Raw genomic sequence first — 24,451 nt, 5'->3', positions numbered from 1 at the left:
CCTGCTACTCAGAGGAACCTAGGGCATTTATAATAATGAGAGTTATGTTAGTATCTATAAATGACTAAGAATTAACTATATGTAACTTGTTAATAAGTTATGCTCAAGCAGATAATTAGACTCAAATTAAGTTATAAATTTAACGTTAGAAAAATTAACGAAAACTTTTTTTTTTCTCAATTATAAATTTAGCTATACTTTTTAGCTAAAAGTAAACTTATGTACTTTTTAGCTATTCTGTTTGAGATCAAAGTTAGCAAAAAACTAACTAAGTTTCAGATATTTTTTTTTTGAAATAACTAGTCTCTTGGAGATGTTAGTTAATATCTAGAACCTTGTGTAAAGTCATTGTTTTTATTATTTTCACCAAAATCCCCAATTTAATTATTTTGCAAAATAAATTGAGGAATTATTGGACCTGCAGTGTACTAATGTGTACCCACAATCCACCAATACAGGTAGTTAATAGTCATTTCCCTCGGTAACCATTTATCAGAAAAAGGAAAAATAACTAAAATTTCGAAAACCGAAAAGGTCAAAACCAAACGGGTCGTAAATTACGCCACTCGCCCCATAAAACGCTAAACCCACACCCACATCACGGGACATTCTCGTCATTTCCAAATAGCTCACTGGCACCAACACACAATTTAGCCTGCAGAACTTCGTCACTATTATTCAGTATCAAAAACCAGAGAGAGCTTCTCTCTCTCTTCATGCAATTTCAGGCGTTGTTTCTCTGAGAAAACCCTAGCATTGTGTTGAAGATGGATAAGGGGAAGGCGATAGCCGGAAGCGGATCGTCCGCCGCCGGCAAGCGCAAGCCCGTCGATGACAAGTCCGGCGGTGGAAGCCGGAAGCGGAGGAACCCCGGCGTTCTCCAGTTCTTCGAGCACTCCGCCGCCGAATCCGACGGCTCCGACGGCAGCGACATCGACGGTATAGTCTCTCTCTTCCCCTATCTCTCTCTCCGACGTCGGATTTTGACTTAGGCGTTTCGAAATTCAAGGGGGTTTGCACGTGGATTTTACTTTTAGGTTTCTCTGTATATGTGACTTGCTTTTTCTGTGAGAAATTTGGTTAATTTTTTGTTCCTTCTTTTATTTTTTGGTTTGTTAAAGCTCTGTGACGTTTTGAAATGCCTGATTCTTGTTTGTTTTTACGAAAATAGGGTCTGTGTTTTTGAATCTGGACCCTTTTTAAAGTAGAGATGGTTAAAAATGAGGTTTTCGGAGTGTTTGTTTAAGCTTATTGGAGTGTGGTTTGGTATGGATTTCGAGGATACTCGCCTGTGATTGTTGAAGCTCTTTTAGGGGCTCATTCCAGGCCCATGCGAGGCCTTCGAGCGGTTTCGCCTCATTTCCTGGGGACCTGTCTTTGTGTTTTCAGTGATGAGAGTGATGTTGTTTTTGAGTGAATGGTTGAGTTTTCGTGTCATTTTGGAGATTGTGTGAAGGTGTGCCCTGCATGTGCTAGTGAGGTTGCATTTGGTGTCAAATGTGGTACACTGCTGCTGGGCATGCAGTGCCTCCAGTGAGATGTATGGAATTGGTTGTTGGCATTGCGTGTTGATCTCATGGGAGAAAGCCTTTGCAGTGTATTTGCGAAACTTTGGACTTAAATTAATGTAAATACTTGAGTGATGATTTACTAGCTGCATATGAGGTTGCTGCATGTAAAGATACAACACAAAATTGCATGTCTCGATGCTTGTATTGCAAATGCAATATAAACGATGATTATGTCTATGGTTAGATGTTTCTGTGAAGTATCTTACTGTTATTATGGCTTAACATGCACTTTATGAAATAGAGTGTACTTTGTGGTGTTAAGAGTTCTTACCAACACAATGTATGGATGTGCAAAAGTATAGATCATAGCAGAATTTTTATTTCACCCATGAAATCAGTATTCACATTGGCCTTTTCTCTCAAAATATTCAAACAGATTTTATGGAAGAAGTTGAAACAGAACCTGTAGTCAACAGTGAACCTGAGAAAGCCCATATCCCTCCATTTATTCCTAAAGAGGAGGTTGTGGATGAGGAAGAATTTGAAAGAATGATGGAAGAACGATACAGAACTGGTTCTACCTATGTTACCTACACTGAAGATAATTTTGAAAATAAAAGATCAGTTGATGGAACTGTGCTCGAGCCTTCTGCTAAAGATCCTGTTATCTGGAAAGTAAAGTGTGCGGTATGCATCAGATGTTTCCTTACTTCTTACTGCTGTATAATATATATAAATGTCTTTTAAGATAGTTTATTTGTCTAAAGAAGAACCAGAATCTTTTCTCACTTAATGTTTTGGCTTTAGGTTGGACGCGAGAGGCACTCAGCTTTTTGTATGATGCAGAAGTTTGTAGACTTACGATCATTGGGTACCAAGCTGCAGATGATATCTGCATTTGCTGTTGATCACATCAAGGGTTTTGTTTTCATTGAAGCTGATAAGCTATGTGATGTACAGGAGGTGATCTATGCTTCCAGTGTTGTAGACTTGTAGTACTTGCTCGTTATTAATTAATAAAGTTGCTCTCTTTTGGGCCAATTATATTATTAATAACTAATATTTAACATTGTTTTTCTTAGGCCTGTAAAGGACTATGTAATATTTATGCATCCCGTGTGACACCAGTTCCTAAAAATGAAGCTCCTCATTTGCTGGCTCCTCGGACTAGGAAGAGTGAAATTGCTGTCGGTACTTGGACCCGTGTGAAGAGTGGGAACTACAAGGGTGACTTGGGACAGGTATGATATATCCTAAGTTGGTCAATGTCGTAAGTTGGATAGGTGTTCTTTGGCCAATTGATACTCATCCGAGTTTTTTTTCTGTAGGTTGTGGCTGTGAATGAAAAGAAAAAAGCAACAGTGAAGCTGATACCCAGAATTGATCTACAAGCAATGGCTGCCAAATACGTAAGAGAATTGCTTGTGTCTCTAGTTTCTGTTTTGTGATTTGCTTTGCCAGTCTTTTGTCTTTGTTTTGTTATCTGTACATTGTTTTTTTTTGTTGCCCAAACCAAGATATATCTTTGAATTGGCAACTGGTAATTATCATAAATCAACATGGAGAAGTACACTTGGGGAATACACATTCAAAAGTCATTAGGAAATCATATATATTTTTGTTGAAATATCTTACAATTGTACCTTAGATGGGTGATTTCACTTGATGCTCCTTGTTTCACGCAGTTCAATTTTTATACTAAATAACAATTTGGGTGCTGAATTATTAGATTAGAAAGCACCTGTTTAGCGTAAAAATGCTTCTTTTGCCTTGAAGAGCTGGTAGAATGTTATTTTGTAAAAGCGATTATGCACATGTCATACAATGACATAATTGATGCGCTTTCAATTTTCTTGAAATGCTGCTTCCCTCTTGCTTTTTTTTAAAAACATTTGTAATGAAAGCATTTTTGCAATCTATTGCCATTGGTCCCCCGGTGGGAGATTTCTGATGCTATAGATGCCCCTCACAGATTTCTCCCTTTCAATCATTCCCATTACAGGAAGGTTGTAAATGGAATGGTGAAAAGGAATTTCGTTCTGTGGTTTTACTAGCCGAAATTATATTCTTTGGTAAGCAAGAAACATTTATTTGGTGGGAAGAAGGCCAAATTCTTTTTTGTTGGACAGAATGAAGTTGTGTACTTTCCTTTGGTTGATTTTGAGTTCAGAGAGTTCTCTTTAGCTACTTTTACTAATGTAGGGACTGAATAAAGCCAACACCCTTTAAAAATCACCGAAATGTGTTTTGCCTAAAATACCCTTTTTATTAAACACAATTACATAAAAGGATTATGTGTTATAAAATCAAAACAGATGTAAGGACAAATAAAATCTGTTTTTTTCATATTTACACTATAACTCGTGTGATAAATTAACGCATGCATTGCACGGGTATGAGTCTAGTATTTTAAAAAGTGTACATTCTTCTATTTGTAATTTAGTTTTAGAGATCAATGCAAATTTCTAACCTTATAGTAAAAAAAGTTCTCATATTATATCATTTATAGTTAACCAGTAATTAGCTTCTATTGCTGCTAATTGGATCTACCGTCTGTCATGTTTCTGTGGACCTGCAACTTTTCAATAAGATGTTTTAAGAATGTTGGTTCCTTTTACACTATAGGGCGGGGGATTTACTAGAAAGAAGCTGCCCACTCCAGCACCGAGATTGATCAGTACAAGCGAACTTGAGTATGCCACAAAATGCTCTCTGTTTTTTTTAAGGGAACAAGAGGCTACAAAAATTTATTGCGTGATGCCAGCTGCTGGTTTGCTAACTTTTTTTTTTGGGTAGGGAGTTCCGCCCTCTCATTCAGGACAGGAAGGATAAGGATACTGGATTGCGTTTTCTGTGTCTTGATGGTATGCTCCTTAAGGATGGATATCTGTACAAAAAAGTGTCATTAGATTCATTAAATTGCTGGGGTGTCATGCCGTCTGAAGAGGAGATACTGAAATTCAAGTCTTCTGAGAACAATGAATCTGCCGATCTGGAGTGGCTTTCACAACTTTATGGTGACAATAAGAAAAGGAAGAGCATTGGCAGTGATGAAGAAGAGGGTTCAGCAGGGTGTATTGGAAAAGGGGGAGGCTCATCAAAGGGTAGTGGCAAAGGAAAAGGTCCTTCAGTTGGGAAAGAAGGTTCTTCAGGGTGTACTGGAAAAGGAGAAGGTTCTTCACGGTGTACTGGGAAAGGAGAAGGTTCTTCACGGTGTACTGGGAAAGGAGAAGGTTCTTCACAGTGTACTGGGAAAGGAGAAGGTTCTTCAGAGCATGGTGGGAGTCTCTATGAGCTGTATGCTCTTGTTTGTTTCGGGTGAGTCCGTTCAAGTTGTTGGCCTTGGTGTTTTCACTATAAGCTGCTTGGATATTTACTTATATGTTTATTGCAGCAAAAAAGATTTTGGTCTTGTCTTAGGCGTTGCGAAAGATGATACTTACAAGGTACATAATACAGTTAATGTGCTTTGATTACTTAATCTAATCAATGAGCTTAGGTACTTGATACTTACATTCTTGTATGTTTCCTAGATACTGAAAGAGGATTTGGGAGGATCTGCTGTTGTGACAGTTCCACAGAAGGAGATAAAGACTGTGCTTTCTGATGTAAAATTCACTGCTTTAGATCAGCACCAGAAGAACATTTGCATTAATGATAAAGTTAAAGTTTTGGAAGGACCATTGAAGGTTTGGCACTAAATTGAGATCATTTATCATATACATTAGAAAAGCGTTATAACAAACATGTGCTTTTGAAGGCAGTGGAAACTTAAAAAGAGTTTATCTCACTTTTCAGGACAGGCAAGGAATAGTGAAGCAAGTCTACAGGGGCACGATATTCATGTTTGATGAGAATGAGACAGAATATGGTGGTTATTTCTGTTCAAAATCTCAAATGTGTGAGAAAATTAAGCTTTCCATTGACGTCAGCCCAGAACAGGTTGACTGCACATGTTTATTATTTGGGAGATAGTATTTTGTGTAAATGATTTATACTTTAGTATGAGTATATTACCCAATCATATTCTTTTCTCATTCAGGATGGGGGTTCTGGTGCTCTGGGTTTTGAAGATTTCACATTATCACCTAATTCCCCTCTATCTCCAAAAAAACCATGGCAAGGAAGGGAAAATAACTGTACGTATGAGTCTTTAATGCTTTATTCAGTTTATTGTAGGTTTTCTACAGTAATATCATTGTTTATGAGTCAGGTTGATAATATTGTTTGGACTGCAGTCAACCAGGGTGATGATGGAATGTTCTCAATTGGTCAAACTTTAAGAATTCGTGTTGGTCCATTAAAGGGATACCTCTGTCGTGTCTTGGTCATACGCCGTGCTGATATCACTGTTAAAATTGATTCTCAGCAAAGGGTTCTTACAGGTTTGTCAATCTCAATAAAATGCCTGGTGTATTTTGGTTGCTTGATCCAGTGGATGAGAATCTATTGGTAGTATCATTTTTTTTTCAATATTCTGCAGTTAAAACTGAGCATCTTACAGAGGTTCGTGCAAAGAGCTCTGCCATTCTTAGGTACTTCTTTCATTCATTGAACTGTTTGTATCAAGATGTTGTTACCTACCATCTATTCAAACTTACTGATTTAATTTTACTCTATGTCAGTGAGGATCTGGAGTCTAGCTCTCTTAAACCATTTGATATGCTTGGTGAAGGAGGTCACGGTGTGTATCTCTTTGGAAGAAGTTTTCTGTGCACTGATTTGTTAGTTCATTGAGCTAGTTATAGGACACTGTTCTCTTGAAGACAGTCTGACATGCTGTGCTGTCTGACTAACTGTGAATCTCAACATAAACTTAAAATCTAATAGACGGCATCCTAGATTGTTTCTTTGTCGTCCATTTTGCATCCAATTTTGTTATAGATGTTCAAGTAGAATGTTTATGAACATTGATTTCCTTGTTGTTTTTGCAGATTGGACAGATGGAGGTGGGACATCAGCTGGGGGTGAAGGGTGGAATGCTGGAGGGTCATCTGGTGAAGGGTAAGATTTTGGTCCTGCCTACTAATGCACTCGATATACTCTTGATACCTTTTTATGCACTCTCTATGTACAACATTAATCAGTGAATGCCTTGTATTCAACTGGTTGGTATTTTAATATGAAATGTGGATGCATTACTAGTTTCTCTCAAGGATCTCAATGTTTCCTTAAAATTGTTAACAGAAGTCTGGCACATTTTTTTTTGTGTACACCATAAGTTAAGTGACTAAATGTTTTAAGTAGTAGTACGTGATAAAACATTAATATCTCAACATAATACACTCGTTAGTGGGATACACGACTGGTGACTATGTATACACCATTCTTACTAACGGATAAAGAAACTGTTCATTTAGATGATATTCCTTAAAGCACTTTGATGTTTCCTTTTTGTGTGTATGTGTTTATTTTGATTTTAAGATCGACCTTAATTAGTCTCATTCATATGTGTTAGGGAAGTGCTTCAATTTTTCTTTGATAAAACCACCTTGGTAAATAGACAAATTACTAGATCTTAGAAAGTGTTCCAAATTTGATTGTGGCACCAGGATGTTTCATTTGATTGTGGCCTTAGTGTACTCAGTGTAGTGATTAATATCCAGATCTAGTACTTTGTCTGGTAACTTTGAATTTGAAAGTATTAAATGCACACTTTCTTGCAGGAATGCTTGGCCAAGTTTCTCGGCCTCGGGCAATTCAGTAAGTCTTTGATCCCGCACGATATTTTTAATCCTCTCTCTCTCTCTCTCTCTCTCTCTCTCTCACACACACACACACACAAAATGAAATGGTCTTTATGTGTGTATTTAATTAGTAACCTAATCAGCATGTCTTTTGATGCTTCAGCTTCAGCCTGAGTCAAGCTCTGCGAATCCTTTTGATTCTGATGGAAATGGTGCTAAAAAGGGTACTTTCACTTCTCCAAGTTTCGAACAGGCAATGCCTTTGATAAAAAGTTTGACTCTTGTCCGGAGATTTTCATTTATTTTCTATCATAATCTGTGGATGTAGAGGATAGTTCATGGGAGAGGAACGTGGCTTCAAATAACAACTCATCTTGGGGCGCTAAAGTTGGAGATGACAGCAGTCTTTCTGATACTTGGAAAAAAGCATCAGAACCTGCCAGTTCATCCTGGGGTGTAGCAGCAGCAGTAGATAACAAGGATCAAAGTACTGGGTGGGGCAAAAGCAACTCTTGGGGCGCCAAAGTTGGAGGTGACAGCACTTTGTCAGATACTTGGCAAAAAGTATCAGAACCTGCTAGTTCATCCTGGGGTGTGGCAGCACCAGTAGATAACAATGATCACAGTACTGGGTGGGGTGCAAAGGCTGGATGTGACAGCACTGTGTCAGATAGTTGGAAAAAAGCATCAGAACCTGCTAGTAATTCCTCCTGGGGTGTTGCAGCAACAGCTGATAACAAGGATCACAGTTCTGTCTGGGGCGGTAATGATAGTCGGAAACCAAGTGTTGCAGATGATAGTGGTGGCGGAGGTTCTGCTTGGAATAAGCCAGCGGGAGGTTCTTGGAGTAAACAAGCTGGAGGATCCTCCTGGGGTAAGCAAGTCGATTCAAATACTGGTGATGCAGGGTGGAAAAGTTCAACACCGTCAGTAGAGAATCAGAATGGGAGCTGGGGTAATGCAGGTGGTTGGGCAAAAGCTCAAGGTGGATCTGGTAATGATAATCAGAAAGACAGTTGGAAGAACCCAGGTGGTGTAGATGACAATAAAAGCTCATCATGGATGAAGGAAGATGGAGTTTCTGCCTGGAATAAACAAGATGGAGGCTCTTCTTGGAATGCTGGTGGTTCTTGGAGTAAAGGTGGGGATCAAGGGTCTGGTGGTGGTGGTGGCTATGGCGATGGTTCTGTTGGTAGAGGGGGTGCAGGTGGAAACTGTTTTAAGTGTGGTGAGTCAGGACACATGGCTAGGGAGTGTCCTCAGGACGGCGGTGGCGGTGGCAGTAGAGGTAGTGGAGGCGGCAACTGTTTCAAGTGTGGTGAATCTGGCCACATGTCCAGGGAGTGCCCTCAGGGTGGTGGTGGTAGAGGAGGTGGAAGTGGGAATTGTTACAAGTGCGGTGAAGCTGGCCACATGTCTAGGGAGTGCCCTCAGGGTGGTGGAGGAGGTGGAGGTGGTAACTGTTTCAAATGCGGTGAAGCTGGACACATGTCTAGGGAGTGCCCTCAAGGTGGTGGTGGTGGTAGAGGGGGTGGAGGCGGCAATTGTTTCAAGTGCGGTGAGTCCGGCCACATGTCCAGGGAGTGCCCTCAGGGTGGTGGTGGTAGAGGAGGTGGAGGTGGGAATTGTTACAAGTGTGGTGAAGCTGGACACATGTCTAGGGAGTGTCCTCAGGGTGGTGGTGGTAGAGGAGGTGGAGGTGGGAATTGTTACAAGTGTGGTGAAGCTGGACACATGTCTAGGGAGTGTCCTCAGGGGGGCGGTGGTGGTAGAGGGGGTGGAGGTGGTAATTGTTTTAAGTGTGGAGAATCTGGACACATGTCGAGGGAATGTCCTCAAGGCGGGGGTGGTAGTAGAGGGGGTGGAGGTGGTAACTGCTTCAAGTGTGGTGAATCTGGACATATGTCAAGGGAGTGCCCTCAGGGCTGTGGTGGAGGTGGGAACTGTTACAAGTGTGGTGAATCAGGACACATGTCTAGGGAGTGCCCTCAGGGTGGTGGCGGTGGTAGAGGGGCTGGAAGTGGGAACTGTTTTAAGTGTGGCGAATCTGGACACATGGCTAGGGACTGCTCTCAGGGAGGTGGTAGCTATGGCGGCTTTGGTGGTGGAGGAAAGCCCACTGAGTCATGGAGCAAGAGTTCTTGGGGTACTGGAGTTGGTGGAAGTGGCAATGGGGGAGGAAAGCCCACTGAGTCATGGAGCAAGAGTTCTTGGGGTACTGGAGATGGTGGAAGCGGCAGTGGCGGAGCAAAGCCCACTGAGTCATGGAGCAAGAGTGCTTGGGGTACTGGAGATGGCGGAAGTCGCAGTGGCGGAGCAAAACCCACTGAGTCATGGAGCAAGAGTGCTTGGGGTACTGGAGATGGCGATAGTGGCAGTGGCGGAGCAAAGCCCACTGAATCATGGAGCAAGAGTGCTTGGGGTACTGGAGATGGCGGTAGTGGCAGTGGTGGAGCAAAGCCCACTGAGTCATGGAAAAAGAGTGCTTGGGGTACTGGAGATGGCGGAAGTGGCAATGGTGGAGCAAAACCCACTTCAAGCTCTTGGGGTACTGCAGCAGATAGTGGAAATGGTGGAGCTAGTGGTGAAACAAAGCCTGCTGATTCATGGAGCAAGCCGTCAGCAAGTGCCTGGGGTAAGGGAGATGGTACAAGTGGCGGAGCTAGTGGTGAAGCAAAGCCTGCTAATTCATGGAGCAAGCCATCAGCAAGTGCCTGGGGTAATGGAGATAATTCAAGTGGCGGAGCTAGTGATGAAGCAAAGCCTGCTGATCCATGGAGCAAGCCGTCAGCAAGTGCTTGGGGCAAGGGAGATGGTGGAAGTGGCTCTGGAGGGTGGTGATCAATCATATAATCTACCTAAGTGAACCAACAAACCGTTTCAGCTCTGTAGATATATTTCTTTTGCTCTAATGGACAGATGATAGGGTCCTAATCCCCCGAGTCTGTTGACAGTAGTTAAAATTTATCCCCCTGCATCTTTTTGCGAAGAACGCGGAGCATGCCACATGCTTCTGAGTCTCTTCCAACATTAGGTACAGAATCAGAGTAGAAATCTTCACTCATGGATGCTCTCTCTAAGTTGTCTGTTTTATCTATCGGGTTGGTAAAATGCTCTTTTGAGTTGGGAAATTCGCAGGCATTCTGATTCAAGTATCTGCTTCTTAGATTCGTTTTGTGATATTCTTCTACCATATTTCTTACCAAATACTGTTGTTGCTTTTGAGTTATGTACGCCACTGTCTACTTGGTGCTCAAGGTTTAGATCTTACCTACATTAAGTACTTGTCGTACTAGAACTCCTCAGTGGCTCAGTTATTGATGCTCACAAGTAATCTGTACATGTAGATGAGTTGTGAAATTCCTATGCATCAAGTATATATGCTTCTGTGTTTGCTTAGCGATCTTTCTTCTTCTTCTTTTTACAATCTGTCTACATATGCAATCATTACTGTGCTTCTGAGTCATGTATGTCATTGTCTACCTGGTGCCCAAAATAGCCAAGGTGGACTTGGAATTTCATATCTGAGCAGGGTAAAAAAAAGGTAACTGCAGATAAGTGAGAGAAGCTTCTTCAACTCAAACTCTCCTTCCTCAATTCTCTGCACTTTTCTCTCAACATGATCTCCAAGTCTCTCTCTTTCTCTAATTCTCTGCACTAAAACAAACAAAAAAGCCTCCGGGTTTTCTCCTCCTCCTCCTCCGCCGCCATGGAGCCTCTCCCTCTCTTCCAAACCGTCGCCGTCTCCGACCGCCCCGCCCTCTTCCTCCGCAAGCTCCACCTCTGCTCCTCCCTCTCCGACTTCTCCCACCCCGAAGCCTCCGAAATCGACCTCAAGCGCCAAACCCTACTGGACCTCGCCGACTTCCTCGACTCCTCCTCCACCGCTCTCACCCCTCATCTCCAAGAAGCCTTCATCCAAATGGTCTCCCTCAACCTCTTCCGCTGCCTCCCTCCCCCCTCCGACCTCGCCGACGACGACGACGACCCCTACCAGGACCCCTCCTGGCCCCACCTCCACCTCATCTACGAGCTCCTCCTCCGCTACATTGCCTCCCCCCACACCGACGCCAGGCTCGCCAAGCGCTTCATCGACCACGCCTTCGTCTCCAAACTCATCGACCTCTTCGACTCCCAAGACCCGAGAGAACGAGACTACTTGAAGACCCTCCTCCACCGAATCTACGGCAAGTTCATGCTGCACAGGCCCTTTATAAGGAAGGCCATGAACAATGTCTTCTACAGGTTCATCTTCGAGACGCAGCGGCACTGCGGCATTGGCGAATTGCTCGAGATACTGGGGAGCATTATCAATGGATTCGCGCTGCCGATGAAGGAGGAGCACAAGCTGTTCCTCCTCAGGGCCCTTATTCCGCTGCATAAGCCCAAGGGGTTTTGGCAGTATCATCACCAGCTGGCGTATTGTATTATACAGTTTGTTGATAAGGATCATCAGCTTTCGGAGCTGGTCATCAGGGGGCTGTTGAAGTACTGGCCGGTTACCAATTGTCAGAAGGAGGTTCTGTTTCTTGCAGAGCTGGAGGAGGTTTTGGAGGCTACTCCGGCTTCCGAGTTCCAGAGGTGTATGCTGCCCCTCTTTCGACAGATTGGACGGTGCCTCACTAGCTCGCACTTTCAGGTGAATGCAATGTGTTATATGCTTGTTACATTTAGGAGGTTACATTTTAATATAACGAGTGATTGTGCTGGATTTGATGTTCGCTGTCATTCTAGTATTTTGTCAAGACATGAGTTAAACCAATGCAGAGCACCTTACCTTACTTAGTGTAAATATCCTACTAAAACTGGAGGTTGATCTCTCTCCCTTCGTGGGTTGCTATAAGAATACTTAACATGATGAGAATGTTAAAAACCTTCTATTGAGTTTGCTTCCATCTTGCAGTCCAGTGTACAAAGCAGGTAAATGAGGAGCCCAATGATAGGTTGTTTCGAATGTTATTTTTGCTCTCATGTCGGCGGTTGCTAACCTTTTGTTTGCTCTTGCCCACAGAAAGGGTTAGCCACTAGATAAGTGTGGTTCAACCATGGTTTCTCTGCTTGCCGGTGTCTATCTCACATTGTTCTCTCATCTTTAGGGAATATTTCTCTAGTGGATAAGTTGATACTTTGGTGTACTAAAGCTTGGCAGTGTCTAGCTTTCACATTGTTCTGTCATCTTTAGCTTGATACATCTCTAGTGGATTAGTTAAATTGTGTTTTACCACTGCTTATTCTGTTGTTGATATCAAATGCACTTATGCATCTTCCCTGACATCATGTAACCGAATTCTTCTTAGCCATAAAGCATAATGAAAATGTTGTAATTCTATTCTATCTGAAAAGTGTTCTAATATAAAGTTCCTTGGCAGGTTGCCCAACAAGCTCTATACTTGTGGAACAGCGAGCATGTTGTAAATTTAATATCTCAGAACCGGACTGTGATATTACCATTAATCTTTGACGCGTTAGAGAAGAACACGCAGGGTCATTGGAACCAAGGTATACACGATCTGACGGCCAATGTAAGAAGAATGTTCCAGGAAATGGACTCAAAATTGTTCAAAGAGTGCCAGGAGCAATACTTAGAGAAAATAACCAGGGCCAGAGTATTGGCAGAGCAACGGGAATTGACATGGAAGAGAATAGAGGCAGTCGCCGCAACTGCAGGGGCCGAGGATATGGTTTTGGTTAATTAATTAAATATATGACAGAAATAGCAAAATTTTCCACCCACCGGTGGCTACTTTTCCCCCCAAACTTGTTCCAATATCAAATTCCTATCAAGGCCTTAACTTGGAACTTTAGACGGAGAAAATATGGATATTGTAGCAAGGTGTAATATAGATATTGATATTTTGGTTTCATGATTAAGTGTTATAAATGTCTTCTGGATTTTGGTTGCCTTCAAGTCATCAAGTGAGGAATCCCATTGTTGGGTTTGCTCTACAATCGCGGCGGTTTTGGCATTTTTGGGTCCTTTATTGCTAGTGGAAGCAGACCGTTGCAGGGGCTGGTTAGTCCCGAATTTATTGAAGTTCTGGGCTGCAACTTGAACTTTGTGTTGGAACATAATTCTGTTGCAGTATCTCCATCAAAATGCTCAGCTGGTTGAGGCAGCTACCAGCTGTGCCATCATAGACGCTTCAATACTTCAGTTCTTGGGCTTAATGCTTATATATGGTAATCTTAGACTTGTTCTTGAGGCTCAATGTGGATTGTGGAGGTACATATTCTGAGGGGTGCTGTTACTACAGCACATGGTAGCAGGGCATGCTTATGGTGTCACTTGTGTGGAGCAAGAGTTTTAGTTTTCTTATCCTTTATTTTTACTTGCTGCTTTGGCAAGTGAAGGTCAATCCATGTAATTCTTATACAATTCAATAGTATTTATGGCTCTCCTCTAGGAGAATACACATCATGCTCGTAAAATGTTACGAGGCGGATGACAGGAATCAAACTCTGGGAAACCAATGCTCTACTAGTGAACTCTTCATTTCTTCTGTTTGTGTTTGACATGATCAGGTGCTAACCTGGAAGCTATTCACTGTATTCAGAACTTCGGCATGAAAGAAGAAAAGGCCTCTCACAAGTGAGATACTCGAAGAGCACGAACACTCAAATTTTAGCAAACTTCTACGACACTGAGAAACATGCCATGTTAAATACATCATTATCACATAATGAAAGGCACTAAAAATCAATGAAAATGGCCGATGCAGAAGAAATCAAAATAAGCAAAGGCTCTGAAATTGACGTGCCATCTGAAAATCCATATCAGCGGCCAACCATATCCTATCCCCAGATTCTCTCACAATCTAGGCATCTTTTGCATTATATCCACGGTAGCCTACCCAAACCTCAACCAATTACACCCTAAAACATGAACTTTCCAAGTAGATTTTGCTTAAAAGTCAAAATCTAATACTTGTGCAGTGATAGAACCCTAAAAAGAGCAAAAAGATATGGATCATAAGAACAGAAACCTATAATGAAGTAGTAATGTAGAGTATATGGGACCAATGGAGCAAATAAGTGACGGAGAAAATTCTTTTCCCTTTGTTCTAATAATGATATTTCCTTTGAATCGAGTGTTATAATAATAATAAGAATAATGGTAATGATAATACACCACCATGGTTGGTTGTAACAAACAAAATTAAGATAATTAGAAGAGACAACAAGATTGTGCTTGAAGATGATGATGATGGTTGAGCACCACTGCCGAAAATCATTCCAAAATAGTCGTCACCACCATCGCCTCTGCTTCCAGTGTTGGTGGTGCCATCGGTTATGGTCCCGCCGCCGCTGTTTCCAGGGTATGATTCGCTCCTACTACTGTCCCTGCACAATGACAACAGTTTGAAAACCAAATTAATTAAGTTCATGAATTGCATACGGACATGAATGATGACATGTGGTTTAACAGAAGAATCCGCGCAAAAAAATGGAACTGAAAATGAAGTTGCAACAGATTTCATATGATCCCCGTGGCAAAGAGCTTGTTCCAAACAGTTACTTCAGTGCATGGAGCACCGAAAAATAAATGAACTTAAGAACAAGGGAAGGAGTTGGTCTCACATAGGATATGTGGGAGAAGTGATGAGCTCACCTATTTTGGAAAACCCTTTTCTAAAAATGTTAGAGATAGATTTACCATTTTAAGATGAAAGGATTGGTAACCATTGTTAGCAAAACAACCGAGGAAAAGTAAGGTTGGGAATTTGTCGAAAATTTGACGGATTAAGAAACTATCTCTATCTGAAAGTGTAAAAACCAGTTGGAGACCCTGTATACACTACTAGTTGTAGATGAGTTTCTCATAATGTGCGGTTGTGAAAGAAGAACAAATCTATCTCTCTGTTTAGAGCTCCCAATTAAATGAACTACATGCATGAGAAGCACACTGTCACCATCCAGCAAGTTCAAGAATAAGAACAACAGAACAATATCCCAGAGATTGATTCAAAGTTTCACCCTTTTCCAGCTTCTGATTTACTTACCCCTCCAAGGGAAAACTTACAAAACAGTGGTGCCCACTTGGATACTCCCCACAACTTTAACCCCAAATACAACCAATATCACTTGCTTGTAAACCCACAACCCCTTGACCCTTGATCCATGACCCAAAGACACATTCTTTAATCAGCCAAAGACCCATGACTCTAATTGGGAGACACCAAAATAGTCACAAGTAAGGCTCTTGGTCCAAGCATGGGGTTAGTTCACTCTGTTGTCTATAGTTCATATAAAATATCTCCTCACCTATCTGGGGTGGGGCCCACATATTTCTGTAAGATTGCAAAAAAAGACCCCACACCTTTTTTTTGAAGGAAAAGGACCATACACTTACTGGCTTGGAGAAAGCAAATGTAGGGGAGGGAATAAAAACTGAGGCACCTTTCTCAATGCAAAGAAACACACCAAACCATGGGTAGGGTCACCTCTCCCCCTCCCCCTCCACTGTCCTCCAATACAAGCCATTCCCCCCAAGAAAAAACCCCACTTGGAGCCTTTTTTTCCCTCTTTAAACAGTACCATGGTTGGTAATGACCCCCACCACAAAGACAAACCTACCCCTTTGCACAGCCTTACTCTGAGCTACCCTCCCATCAAACACCATGGGCACATCTGACTTCTTCATAGTATCATATTATAAACCCCATCATCCCCTTAACAGTAATCTAGGCTGAAGCTGAAGCTGAAGCGCTCTGTTTCCCACACCACATTAGTCAAACTCTAAATCAGAAGAAACAAAAACAGAAACAACCAAATGCTTGGGTGGGATATACTTAATCTAATCCCAAGGTTATAAATTTATAATTACCAAAAACAAAAACAAAAGAAGAGCACAGATTTATACTAGAATGGAAAGACAAAAGGACTAGACTAGCACAAGTGAACTGTGATCTGTAAGAGCTGAAGTGTCATCATCACACACATGTTCACCACGTGAACCCATTGAAAAAGCTCCCGTCTTTCTACTCCCCCACCGCCTATATATTATTACTAAATCCACCTCAGTTTTCCCTAATAGTCCCCAAAGAATCAATCTTTTCCTATTAGATTTGCCTAATAATGAGAGTTATAACAAGACAGGTAATACAGTTGAGCAGGGGTAGAATTGTAAAAGAACATACCTCGGGTCGCCGAAGACACCGGCGGTGAGAATGAGGCGGTCAATGAGTCCCACCGACTTGGGTTCAATGCTTGAGGCCTTGGCGTACTGGGTGCTCATGCCCGCACCTGATGGCACGAAGAAGGCTCCATTTACCATTATGTCCCCCTCCGTCCTCCAGTTCCAACTGTCCCAATTCCCTTCGTTCGTGTCCACGCGCTTTGTCACCTGTTGTTGATTCACACAGCTCATGGCTCAGTAAAACTAGTAGTACTATTATTAATACTTACTCACACACTCCAAACGGTCATCTAATCGCGCCAAAAATATACAGCTAGAAGAAAAAAAATGAAGATTATGCCGCACTGTCAGCCACTACCAGACCATATGTCTCTTTCACAAGGCTCGCATTATTCAATCTCCTATCAATTATCAAGAGGGAATGACGCGCGTAAAATAATCAACTATCACGCGCCACCCAACATCCCAAATCTAAAGAAAGTTTTTAGACCAATAGCCCCATCTGTAATAATTCATGATCGTTTAGGAATTAGGACTAGTTATTCTAGACTTCTAGTTAAAGCGACAACTGAGACCAATACTGGAAGCGCGTTTAAGATCGCAACCGCGACCGAAAGCAAGAGGGATAATGTAACCCCCCACCGATTACCCATGAAACGAAAGCAATCACGTCGCAAGGTGCGTGACAAAAACGCGCCACCAAAAGCAATACCATTGCCCATTACAAAAAGATATCACGATACATCCAAACAGGAATGACCAAGTGGAAGCGCGTGCAAACCACGCGCCGCCATGAGCGATTAGGGGACAAGAAATGCGGAATCATGTCCTTGACATAGGTCAAAAAGAGTCTTTGGGAAGCGCGCAAATCATGCAACCAATGATTATATTTTTTCACCCCCCCCCCAATTAAAATATTAACATTAAAGATTTAAAAAAACGCACAGAAGAAACAAAGAAAAAGGATGCACTAGTTTTTACCTCTTTGGCGTTCTGGTCCATCGGAGCAGTGTACCGGTTGCCCTGACTATTAATCGTCGGATTGGCGCTCCCTCCGATAGCATACATCTCCCACTGCGTGAAGTCATTGTTGACCACATGTATATACCCTCTCCTACACCTCGGCATTCGCTGCACCAGCGCCTCCCCGAAATGGTTGAACGCAATCGTCACCTGCATCCCTGAATCCGGCAAGTACTTGTCGTCGTGCCCCAACAACATCACCTCATCATGATGCGCAAAGTAGTTGTTCGATATCGTTATCCCCGTCGACCCCATTATCGCGTCGATGAGGCCGTCGGCGCAGTAGGACAGCGAGCAGTGGTCGATCCATATTTTACGCGCGCCGAACAGGGAGATTCCGTCGCCGTCGGACTTCCCCCGCCACCCGACGTGCGTCGGGGACGAAGCCACGTTGGTGTTGCCGGCAGGCTTGCAGTGGTGGACGTGGATGTTGTGGATGATGACGTTCGAGACGTACTGGAGAGTGATGCACCCTCCGCCGGTGACGTGGACGGAGGCGCCGCGGCCGTCGATGGTCTTGAAGCTGTTGACGATGAGCTCGGCTTTCAGCTTGATGGTCATGTCGGCGGAGAAGATGATCCAGAGGGGCTCGGTTTGGATGACAGCGTGGCGGAGAGTTCCCGGAGTTGGGTTGGCCGGGTCGCGGTCGGAGGAGTCGGTGACCGTGTAGATCTGCCCGCCTTTGCCGCCCATTGCGTCTTGGCCGAATCCGATGCCGCAGTCGGCGAGCTGCTGGCGGTTGTTGGCCCAGTTGGAGGAGCAGCGCCAGCAGTCGTCGATTGGGTTCCCAACGGCGCATTGCTGGTCGGATTCCGACAGTATTTCGCGGCGGGATAGGGAGGCATTGACTCTCCTGTGTTTGTCGGAAAAAAAACAGAGCAAAACAGAGTGACAAACAGAGCAAAAAAAACAGAGTGTGAAACAGAGAAAAACAGAGTAATGTGGATGAAATTGGAAATGTTGGAAGAGGATGATTGAAATGAGTGTGGTTGTGTTGAGTAAGTTGAAAAGGAGAGTGGCCCAGAAAGCGATTTGAGCTGTGGGATGAGCTAATAATTGAAAATGTGGGCAGCCCTTTTTGTGGAACTTGAAAAGAAGAAGAACCCGGATTCGATTGGAGGTGCCCAGATGAGGTATGTAGTGGTGAAAGATTGAACAATGGACTAAAAGATCAAAGCTTTGAAGATATTTTCATTTGGTGTTAGTAGAAACACAGTGGCCCATGGCATTAAAATTGAAAATGTGGGAAAACCCAGACAGAGATTTGAGCTGCTGAGGACCAAGCAAATTGAAGATGGCAACAGAGACTCTTTTTGCAAAACTCAAGAACAAGCAAAACCCAGATGGGGATTTAGGGGCATGAACAGTACCTTTGAACTTCTTGAGCCACAGCTTCAGGATTGGGGTGTTGATGGGGGAGGGTGAGGTTGAGGTTTAGAGAAGCTAAGGTGAGGGAAGAGAGAGAGCTCAAGAGGCAAATTAAGAGAATGCAGGTGGTAGGAGGCATCCTTGAAGAGAGCATTGTTGTGAGAAGAGGCAAATGGTGTTTTGTTGGTGGGTGTCTTTATGCCTCTTCTTCCTCTCCTCTGTGGGAATTAAAAGAGTCTTCTTTGAGATGGACGCCTAAGGGGCTCCTTGCTTCTCCAATGCCCTCCCCACCCAGTTAAACAAGAACACCAACAAACCCTTGAAACTTTGGAGTCTGCAAAATTGGGGTAATGTGAAGTGGGTTTATATAATAAACCAGGATTATAATATTGAGAGTTGCAATAATTTAAATTGGGATAATTTAGGGGTCGCTTTTCTGTTTAGGGTTTGGAGGGTTTTGGCGAAGGGACATGAATGACGATTGGGGTGGTGGCTGGGTTGCGGCTGTGATGGAGACCTCGCAGTAGCTTTGGCCATGGAGGTGAGGGAGTAGGGGAGGGAATGAGACCTATAGCTTGCAGATACTTTCAGTCACTCACATTCTTACCTTGTCTGTTAATTTAGGGATTGATGGAAAATGTTAATTTAGGGATTGATGGAAAATGTTGCACAAGAGGAAAAATTTAGGAAGAAAAGTGGGGAATAGCTTATCCGAACTGCTAAAAAAGACCATTATTTCTTTACTACTCTTTCTTGTTCTCTAAAACTAGATTTGCCTGCGGATTAAGATTCTTTGCTGAAAGGCATGAATGTTCTTGTTCTAACTTATAAACCACCTTCAGGTGTAGTCGTGTAGACAATAACTCTTTTTGCATTTGGTGGTGTGATTAGGAGGTAATCAAGATGAACTTGCAGCTTTGAGTAATTTTATTTTGGTCAAGTGAAAAATGAAGGCACTTTAACAGGGCGTGTGCTTTTCAATATATATATATATATATATAGTTTTTATCCATAATGAAGTTTCATTTTGAAATTACATAATGAAATTTTAATTTTGACCATAAGCTATTCAATATTTAGGTATGCTATTTAAAATCATTTTTACAAAATTTCAGCTAATTCGGACATCGTTAAGGTATTGAAATATGATTAAATCAATTAATGAATTAAAACTGTTCAACGTGAACCGTTCGTGTAAATCTCAATTTTAAAAGCTCAAACTATTGTCAAATTGGATGAAACTTTGTAGAGATGATCTTGAATAACATACCTAAATATTGAATCACTTTTAGTGAAAATATTTGACCGAAAAGTGTATCAAAATTAGAACTTCATTCCGTAATTTCAGAATGAAGCTTCACTCTGGATAAGAACTATATATATATATATTTTTTATCAAAGGGTTTCAAATAAGAGAAGGGAAAATTTTACTCTACCTCAATATATGTTATGCATCTCACATCTGACGGTCGATATTATTTATTTTATGAGTTGGGTCAGAAAAATAATATATGTTGTTAATCGTCGAATGTATGATGTATAGTAGATTAACCCATTAAGGAAGTGTGAAGACTAAAAAATGACCTATCTTCCTCATAAACGGAAGAAAAAAAATATAATTTGAATTTTACAATTAGTCCTCCAGCTTAACATACATGACCTCGCTTTAAAATTATAAGTTTTGTTCAAGGATTTGGGTACTGAGGATTTGAAGTTTTGGACCCAACAACTAACATATCACTCTCAGTCACGTTGGGCACAAATTTGGTTGAAATCCGATGGATCCGCCCCGTGCTACCATGAACCATAAGAGCTAAATAAGTCATGGAGATGTCAATAGTAGTTATTTTGAAAATAATAGTAGTTCTTATTATTTCGTCATACATTGCGCTAAATAGTTTCTTAAAGATTAACTGCATCAATTTCATCCGGCATTAAATCGCAATCAACTGTGATAAAATCATAAACAGTTTCTACAACCGAGTCTTTAAGCTGCACTGGCGACATTGGCGCATGATCAGTCACTCGATCACTTATAGGGACTAGCCACATCATTCTCCCATCTTCAACCTTCTTTCAACCATACTACTTATTTCGCTCTTGGACTATTTTCGAACCTATGACGGAGGTGTTTGGTTAAGTAACATATATACACATATGAGACGTTGTTTCAAGTGTTGCATTATAAAATGCAACTCAACTCTTAGAAAAGTCTGGATTGTTGGCAATGGTAAGAGTATTAACTTCTGGAACTTTAATTGGGCTTTTAATATTCCTCTTATCAATTTTATTCCTCTTCATATGAGAACAAACATACCTTGGATGATTAAGTGACTGAATATATTGAGGATGGTAAGTGGTGCAAGGATAAACTAAACTTGGTCCTTGACCGTGAGATTATGAAAAGTATTTTCAGCATTCCTATACCCTTGTGTGAGCAAGAGGATGAAGTTATTTGGGGACATGCTACTAATGACAAGTACTACATTAAATCTGCTACTTGGATCCAACATGATAATCTTAACAAGCTGAATATAAAGCTTCTAAATAAAATGTGGAAGCTTGATGTCCAACCAAAAATTAAGTTATTTAGTTGGCTTTTGACCAGGGGTCGTCTTAAGACTAGAGATAGACTCTCAATATTTGGTTTACTTAATGATAATTCATGTCCCATGTGTATTGAAGATAATGAATATGCTAACCACCTCTTTGGTGAGTGTAGGTTTGCTCAACAGGTTTGGAACTTGGCTGGTATCAACCAGGCTGTTAACTGGCCTGATGGTTTGATTAAGGTTTTGGAGAACATGTTCCTTGTCCAAAATTATGATCAGGACCTATTTGCAAAGGTTCTAACAGTTGCTTGGTTCATCTGGAAAGTAAGAAATGATTTGGTTTTCAGGGGAGGACCAGGCCTAATGCTAATGTTGTTAATTTGAGTGCAACAAATTTTCTTGCTGAGCTTTGACTGAAAACTCCATTTCTAGGGGGATTATATCTCAACTATCCTCGGCCATTATTAAATGGCAAAATCTTCCTAGAAACAGAGTAAAGATAAATTTCGATGGTTCAGTTAGAAATGATTCAGCCGCTGGAGGATTTATCTTGAGGGGTGAAGACGGTCAGCCAATCTATGCAGCAGCTACTTCTTTCAGACGCACCTCGGTTCCTATTGTTGAAGCTATGTCGCTGAGGAACATTTTGAAAGTAACTCTGGAATGTAGCTTTTCACTCGGTGGATGTTGAAGGTGACACGAAAATGGTCATTGATGCAGTTAATGGAGTTACACAACCTCCTTGGAGGCTCATTGTGATTATTAGGGATATTAAAGCCCTAGCTCCCCAATTTAGATGCATTAGCTTCCGCCATGTTTTTAGGGAAGCTAATTTTATTGCTGATGCTCTAGTTGATCTAGGTCATTCCTCACCGGCTTGTTAGATTGAGGAAATTCCTAGGGAGGCTTCTAGAGTTTTGTTATTTAATATTGTAAACTCTAGTTGCTCCAGGAGTTTCAAGTTATAATTCAATTCCATCTTAAAAAAAAACTCGTAGAAAAGTCTTACTTCATTTACAATCCTATTGATAATTAGCTCGACACTGGGAATATTTGACATACGATCGAGTTGGACATTCTTGATGATCCTAAATAACACCGTGGAATCATGCAAGCATACACTCTATGAAATTCTTAACTAGAGAATAATCTATTTCCACATATATATATATAGGTTGGTATGTTTATTAATGTCATACTATTTTATCATTACTCGGACCGACCTTCTCCCCGGATACTATAGTTTTGTTAATGCAATTTTCAATTCCAAATATGGAGATTCAAGCAGATCGGTAGAGAGATTGATTCCCTTTATTTTTATAACACTATGAATTTGATAACAATTATCTATGGAATATGTTTCTATAAGAGACCCTCTTGTTTTACTTGAGAGTAATTGTTGGCTGATGATATATCTATATATCTAGGCATCTAGCTGTTGCTCCTGTTATGTATGATATGACTTGTGAGGAGCCCAAAGGTCCTTTCTGTAATTAGGTCAAGAATGTATACAAATATATTGTGGCCGGGTACGTACAATGCTATGGCGATCCAAAATGATCATGATCTGAGCAAAGTTAGCCAAATATGATCCATAATATAATGATGGCTTAAGACTACGTGCTCGAGTTCGTCCGATGTTCTATATATATAGTTTCTGTCGATGCAAAATCTCAAAAGATAATGTTAGGATTGTTAGCAACTTGTTCGTCAATTTCTGGATGTTTAGAGTTTTTAGCTCATCTAGTAATTGCAATACTTCAAAAGATATCATCCAGTAAGTATTGATCGATCGCATCGCGAGCTGGTAATTCTCTAAAACAGCTCTCGGTGCATGTCATTTTAAATGTCTAGCTCTTATGTTAATGTCAAGATTATGAGTCAAGTTAAGTGAGCGTTGAACTGTGATAGCGACTATAGAGCAGCTAGCTAGCTAGTGCAAGCCGGCCCAGCAGCCTCAGTACTAATGCATGCATGCAACGAAAACTAGACCTTTAGCTAATATTAGCCATGCCCCCTTTCTCACAAGAAATGAACGTTATTTTCCATCAAAATCTTTTTGTCATAAAGATGGAGCTAATTAATTCAGAAACTAGTCATAAAAAAGCCGACTTTAAGAGAGAAAATGAGTAAAGCATCCTATACTATGAAAGAGTATAGATGAAGAAATTGCATTCTTTATATCCGATTACGTATTTAAGTTAATCTTTTAGCTAGATTTTCTGTCCTCGATTAGTATATACCAGCAAAGAAAATGCTTCTTTTGAATAAGTGCTTTCCGTGATCAAATAGGAGAGACGTTATCTTTTAATAAAGATGGAATATTGCTCAACTAAATACATCAAAGACGGCTACTTTTAATTGTTCTACAGTACTTCTACTTATACACACAAACTATTATTCTTATATTGTTGTAATCGTTACACGTTCGTTTTCTTTTCCAATCCCAAAATTGCGGAAATATTCAACTCATATTAACATTACCTTAATCACATCTTGGAATTATGCTGACTAAAAATGAAAGCTCATAGAAAATGCATGTACGTGATCTCGTGATGGATCAATATATATGTAGAGATAATGTTATGTTAATCGTGGACACGAAAACGTCGTTGTTGCCTTATCGTTGTTATAAGGGGGCATCCTAAAAACCTTACATGAAATTATGCCAACCGTGGAAGATTTGAAATTTTAATTTCCACAGTCAATTTATTGAAACCGCTTTGTTGGTCAAACTGAACGATCAATCGAGAGTATGAAACTGTTCTTATATATATACAGCTCGATACTTACTCAATGAATGTTTTAATGTATGGATGCAAAATTCGGTTTAATCATAAAAGGAGAAAATGCAATTCGTCTTTGGGATAAGTAAAGATTAATTAATGTGCAAGTTGTGCCTAACCCATACTTGCATTTGTCTTAATAGGAAGAAAAGGTACGATCCATTGCATATATGACTCGGTTAAAGCTTATTTCCCATGAAATTAAGGAGAAATCAAACTGCTTTTCAATCCAAGCCACATAATAAAACACCAAAAAAACAAAGCTTTTGTGACAAATTGATTAGCTCATGAAATGGACTAGTTTGAGTTAGAAAACGAAGGGAATAGAAGCCTATCCGTGGGAGATATGATCGAAACTATTGGCCTTTTGAAATGGGAAGATTCTAAA

At 41.1% G+C, this 24,451-nt stretch overlaps 3 protein-coding genes across 7 annotated transcripts; 2 read left to right on the top strand and 1 right to left on the bottom strand.

The window, feature by feature from the left end:
* The first annotated feature begins 680 nt into the window (after window positions 1-680).
* Window positions 681-10,405, top strand: LOC126802720 (protein RNA-directed DNA methylation 3). 5 transcript variants are annotated; one of them, XM_050530397.1, is made up of 20 exons: window positions 681-939; window positions 1,948-2,198; window positions 2,319-2,474; window positions 2,594-2,752; window positions 2,840-2,920; window positions 4,137-4,204; window positions 4,308-4,714; window positions 4,775-4,829; window positions 4,906-4,957; window positions 5,045-5,200; window positions 5,310-5,453; window positions 5,554-5,650; window positions 5,750-5,896; window positions 5,995-6,046; window positions 6,137-6,195; window positions 6,446-6,515; window positions 7,178-7,214; window positions 7,362-7,422; window positions 7,527-8,816; window positions 8,898-10,405. In XM_050530397.1, exons 1-20 carry the CDS (start codon window positions 768-770, stop codon window positions 10,037-10,039), a joined length of 4,656 nt encoding a protein of 1,551 aa, XP_050386354.1. In that variant the 5' UTR covers window positions 681-767; the 3' UTR covers window positions 10,040-10,405. The 5 variants fall into 5 exon arrangements, with proteins under 5 accessions (XP_050386354.1, XP_050386352.1, XP_050386356.1 ...); XM_050530395.1 differs by having other exon boundaries at window positions 4,308-4,744; XM_050530399.1 differs by having other exon boundaries at window positions 4,308-4,829; window positions 7,527-8,570; window positions 8,892-10,405.
* Window positions 10,406-10,738: 333 nt separating this feature from the next.
* Window positions 10,739-13,092, top strand: LOC126802724 (serine/threonine protein phosphatase 2A 57 kDa regulatory subunit B' beta isoform-like). The gene is made up of 2 exons (XM_050530404.1): window positions 10,739-11,837; window positions 12,568-13,092. The coding sequence occupies exons 1-2, from the start codon at window positions 10,908-10,910 to the stop codon at window positions 12,892-12,894; spliced, it is 1,257 nt and encodes a 418-aa protein (XP_050386361.1). The 5' UTR covers window positions 10,739-10,907; the 3' UTR covers window positions 12,895-13,092.
* Window positions 13,093-14,229: 1,137 nt separating this feature from the next.
* LOC126802723 (probable pectate lyase 5) lies at window positions 14,230-19,292 on the bottom strand. Its single transcript, XM_050530403.1, has 4 exons — window positions 18,728-19,292; window positions 17,316-18,210; window positions 16,336-16,541; window positions 14,230-14,539 (listed from the first exon to the last, which is right to left on the bottom strand). Exons 1-4 carry the CDS (start codon window positions 18,877-18,879, stop codon window positions 14,290-14,292), a joined length of 1,503 nt encoding a protein of 500 aa, XP_050386360.1. The 5' UTR covers window positions 18,880-19,292; the 3' UTR covers window positions 14,230-14,289.
* Between the last annotated feature and the right edge of the window lie 5,159 nt (window positions 19,293-24,451).

This window comes from Argentina anserina, chromosome 7 (genome assembly GCF_933775445.1).
Source record: "Argentina anserina chromosome 7, drPotAnse1.1, whole genome shotgun sequence".
Classification (NCBI taxonomy): domain Eukaryota; kingdom Viridiplantae; phylum Streptophyta; class Magnoliopsida; order Rosales; family Rosaceae; genus Argentina; species Argentina anserina.
The sequence above is the reverse complement of the archived record's forward strand: the minus strand, read 5'-3'. Positions and strand labels throughout refer to the sequence as shown.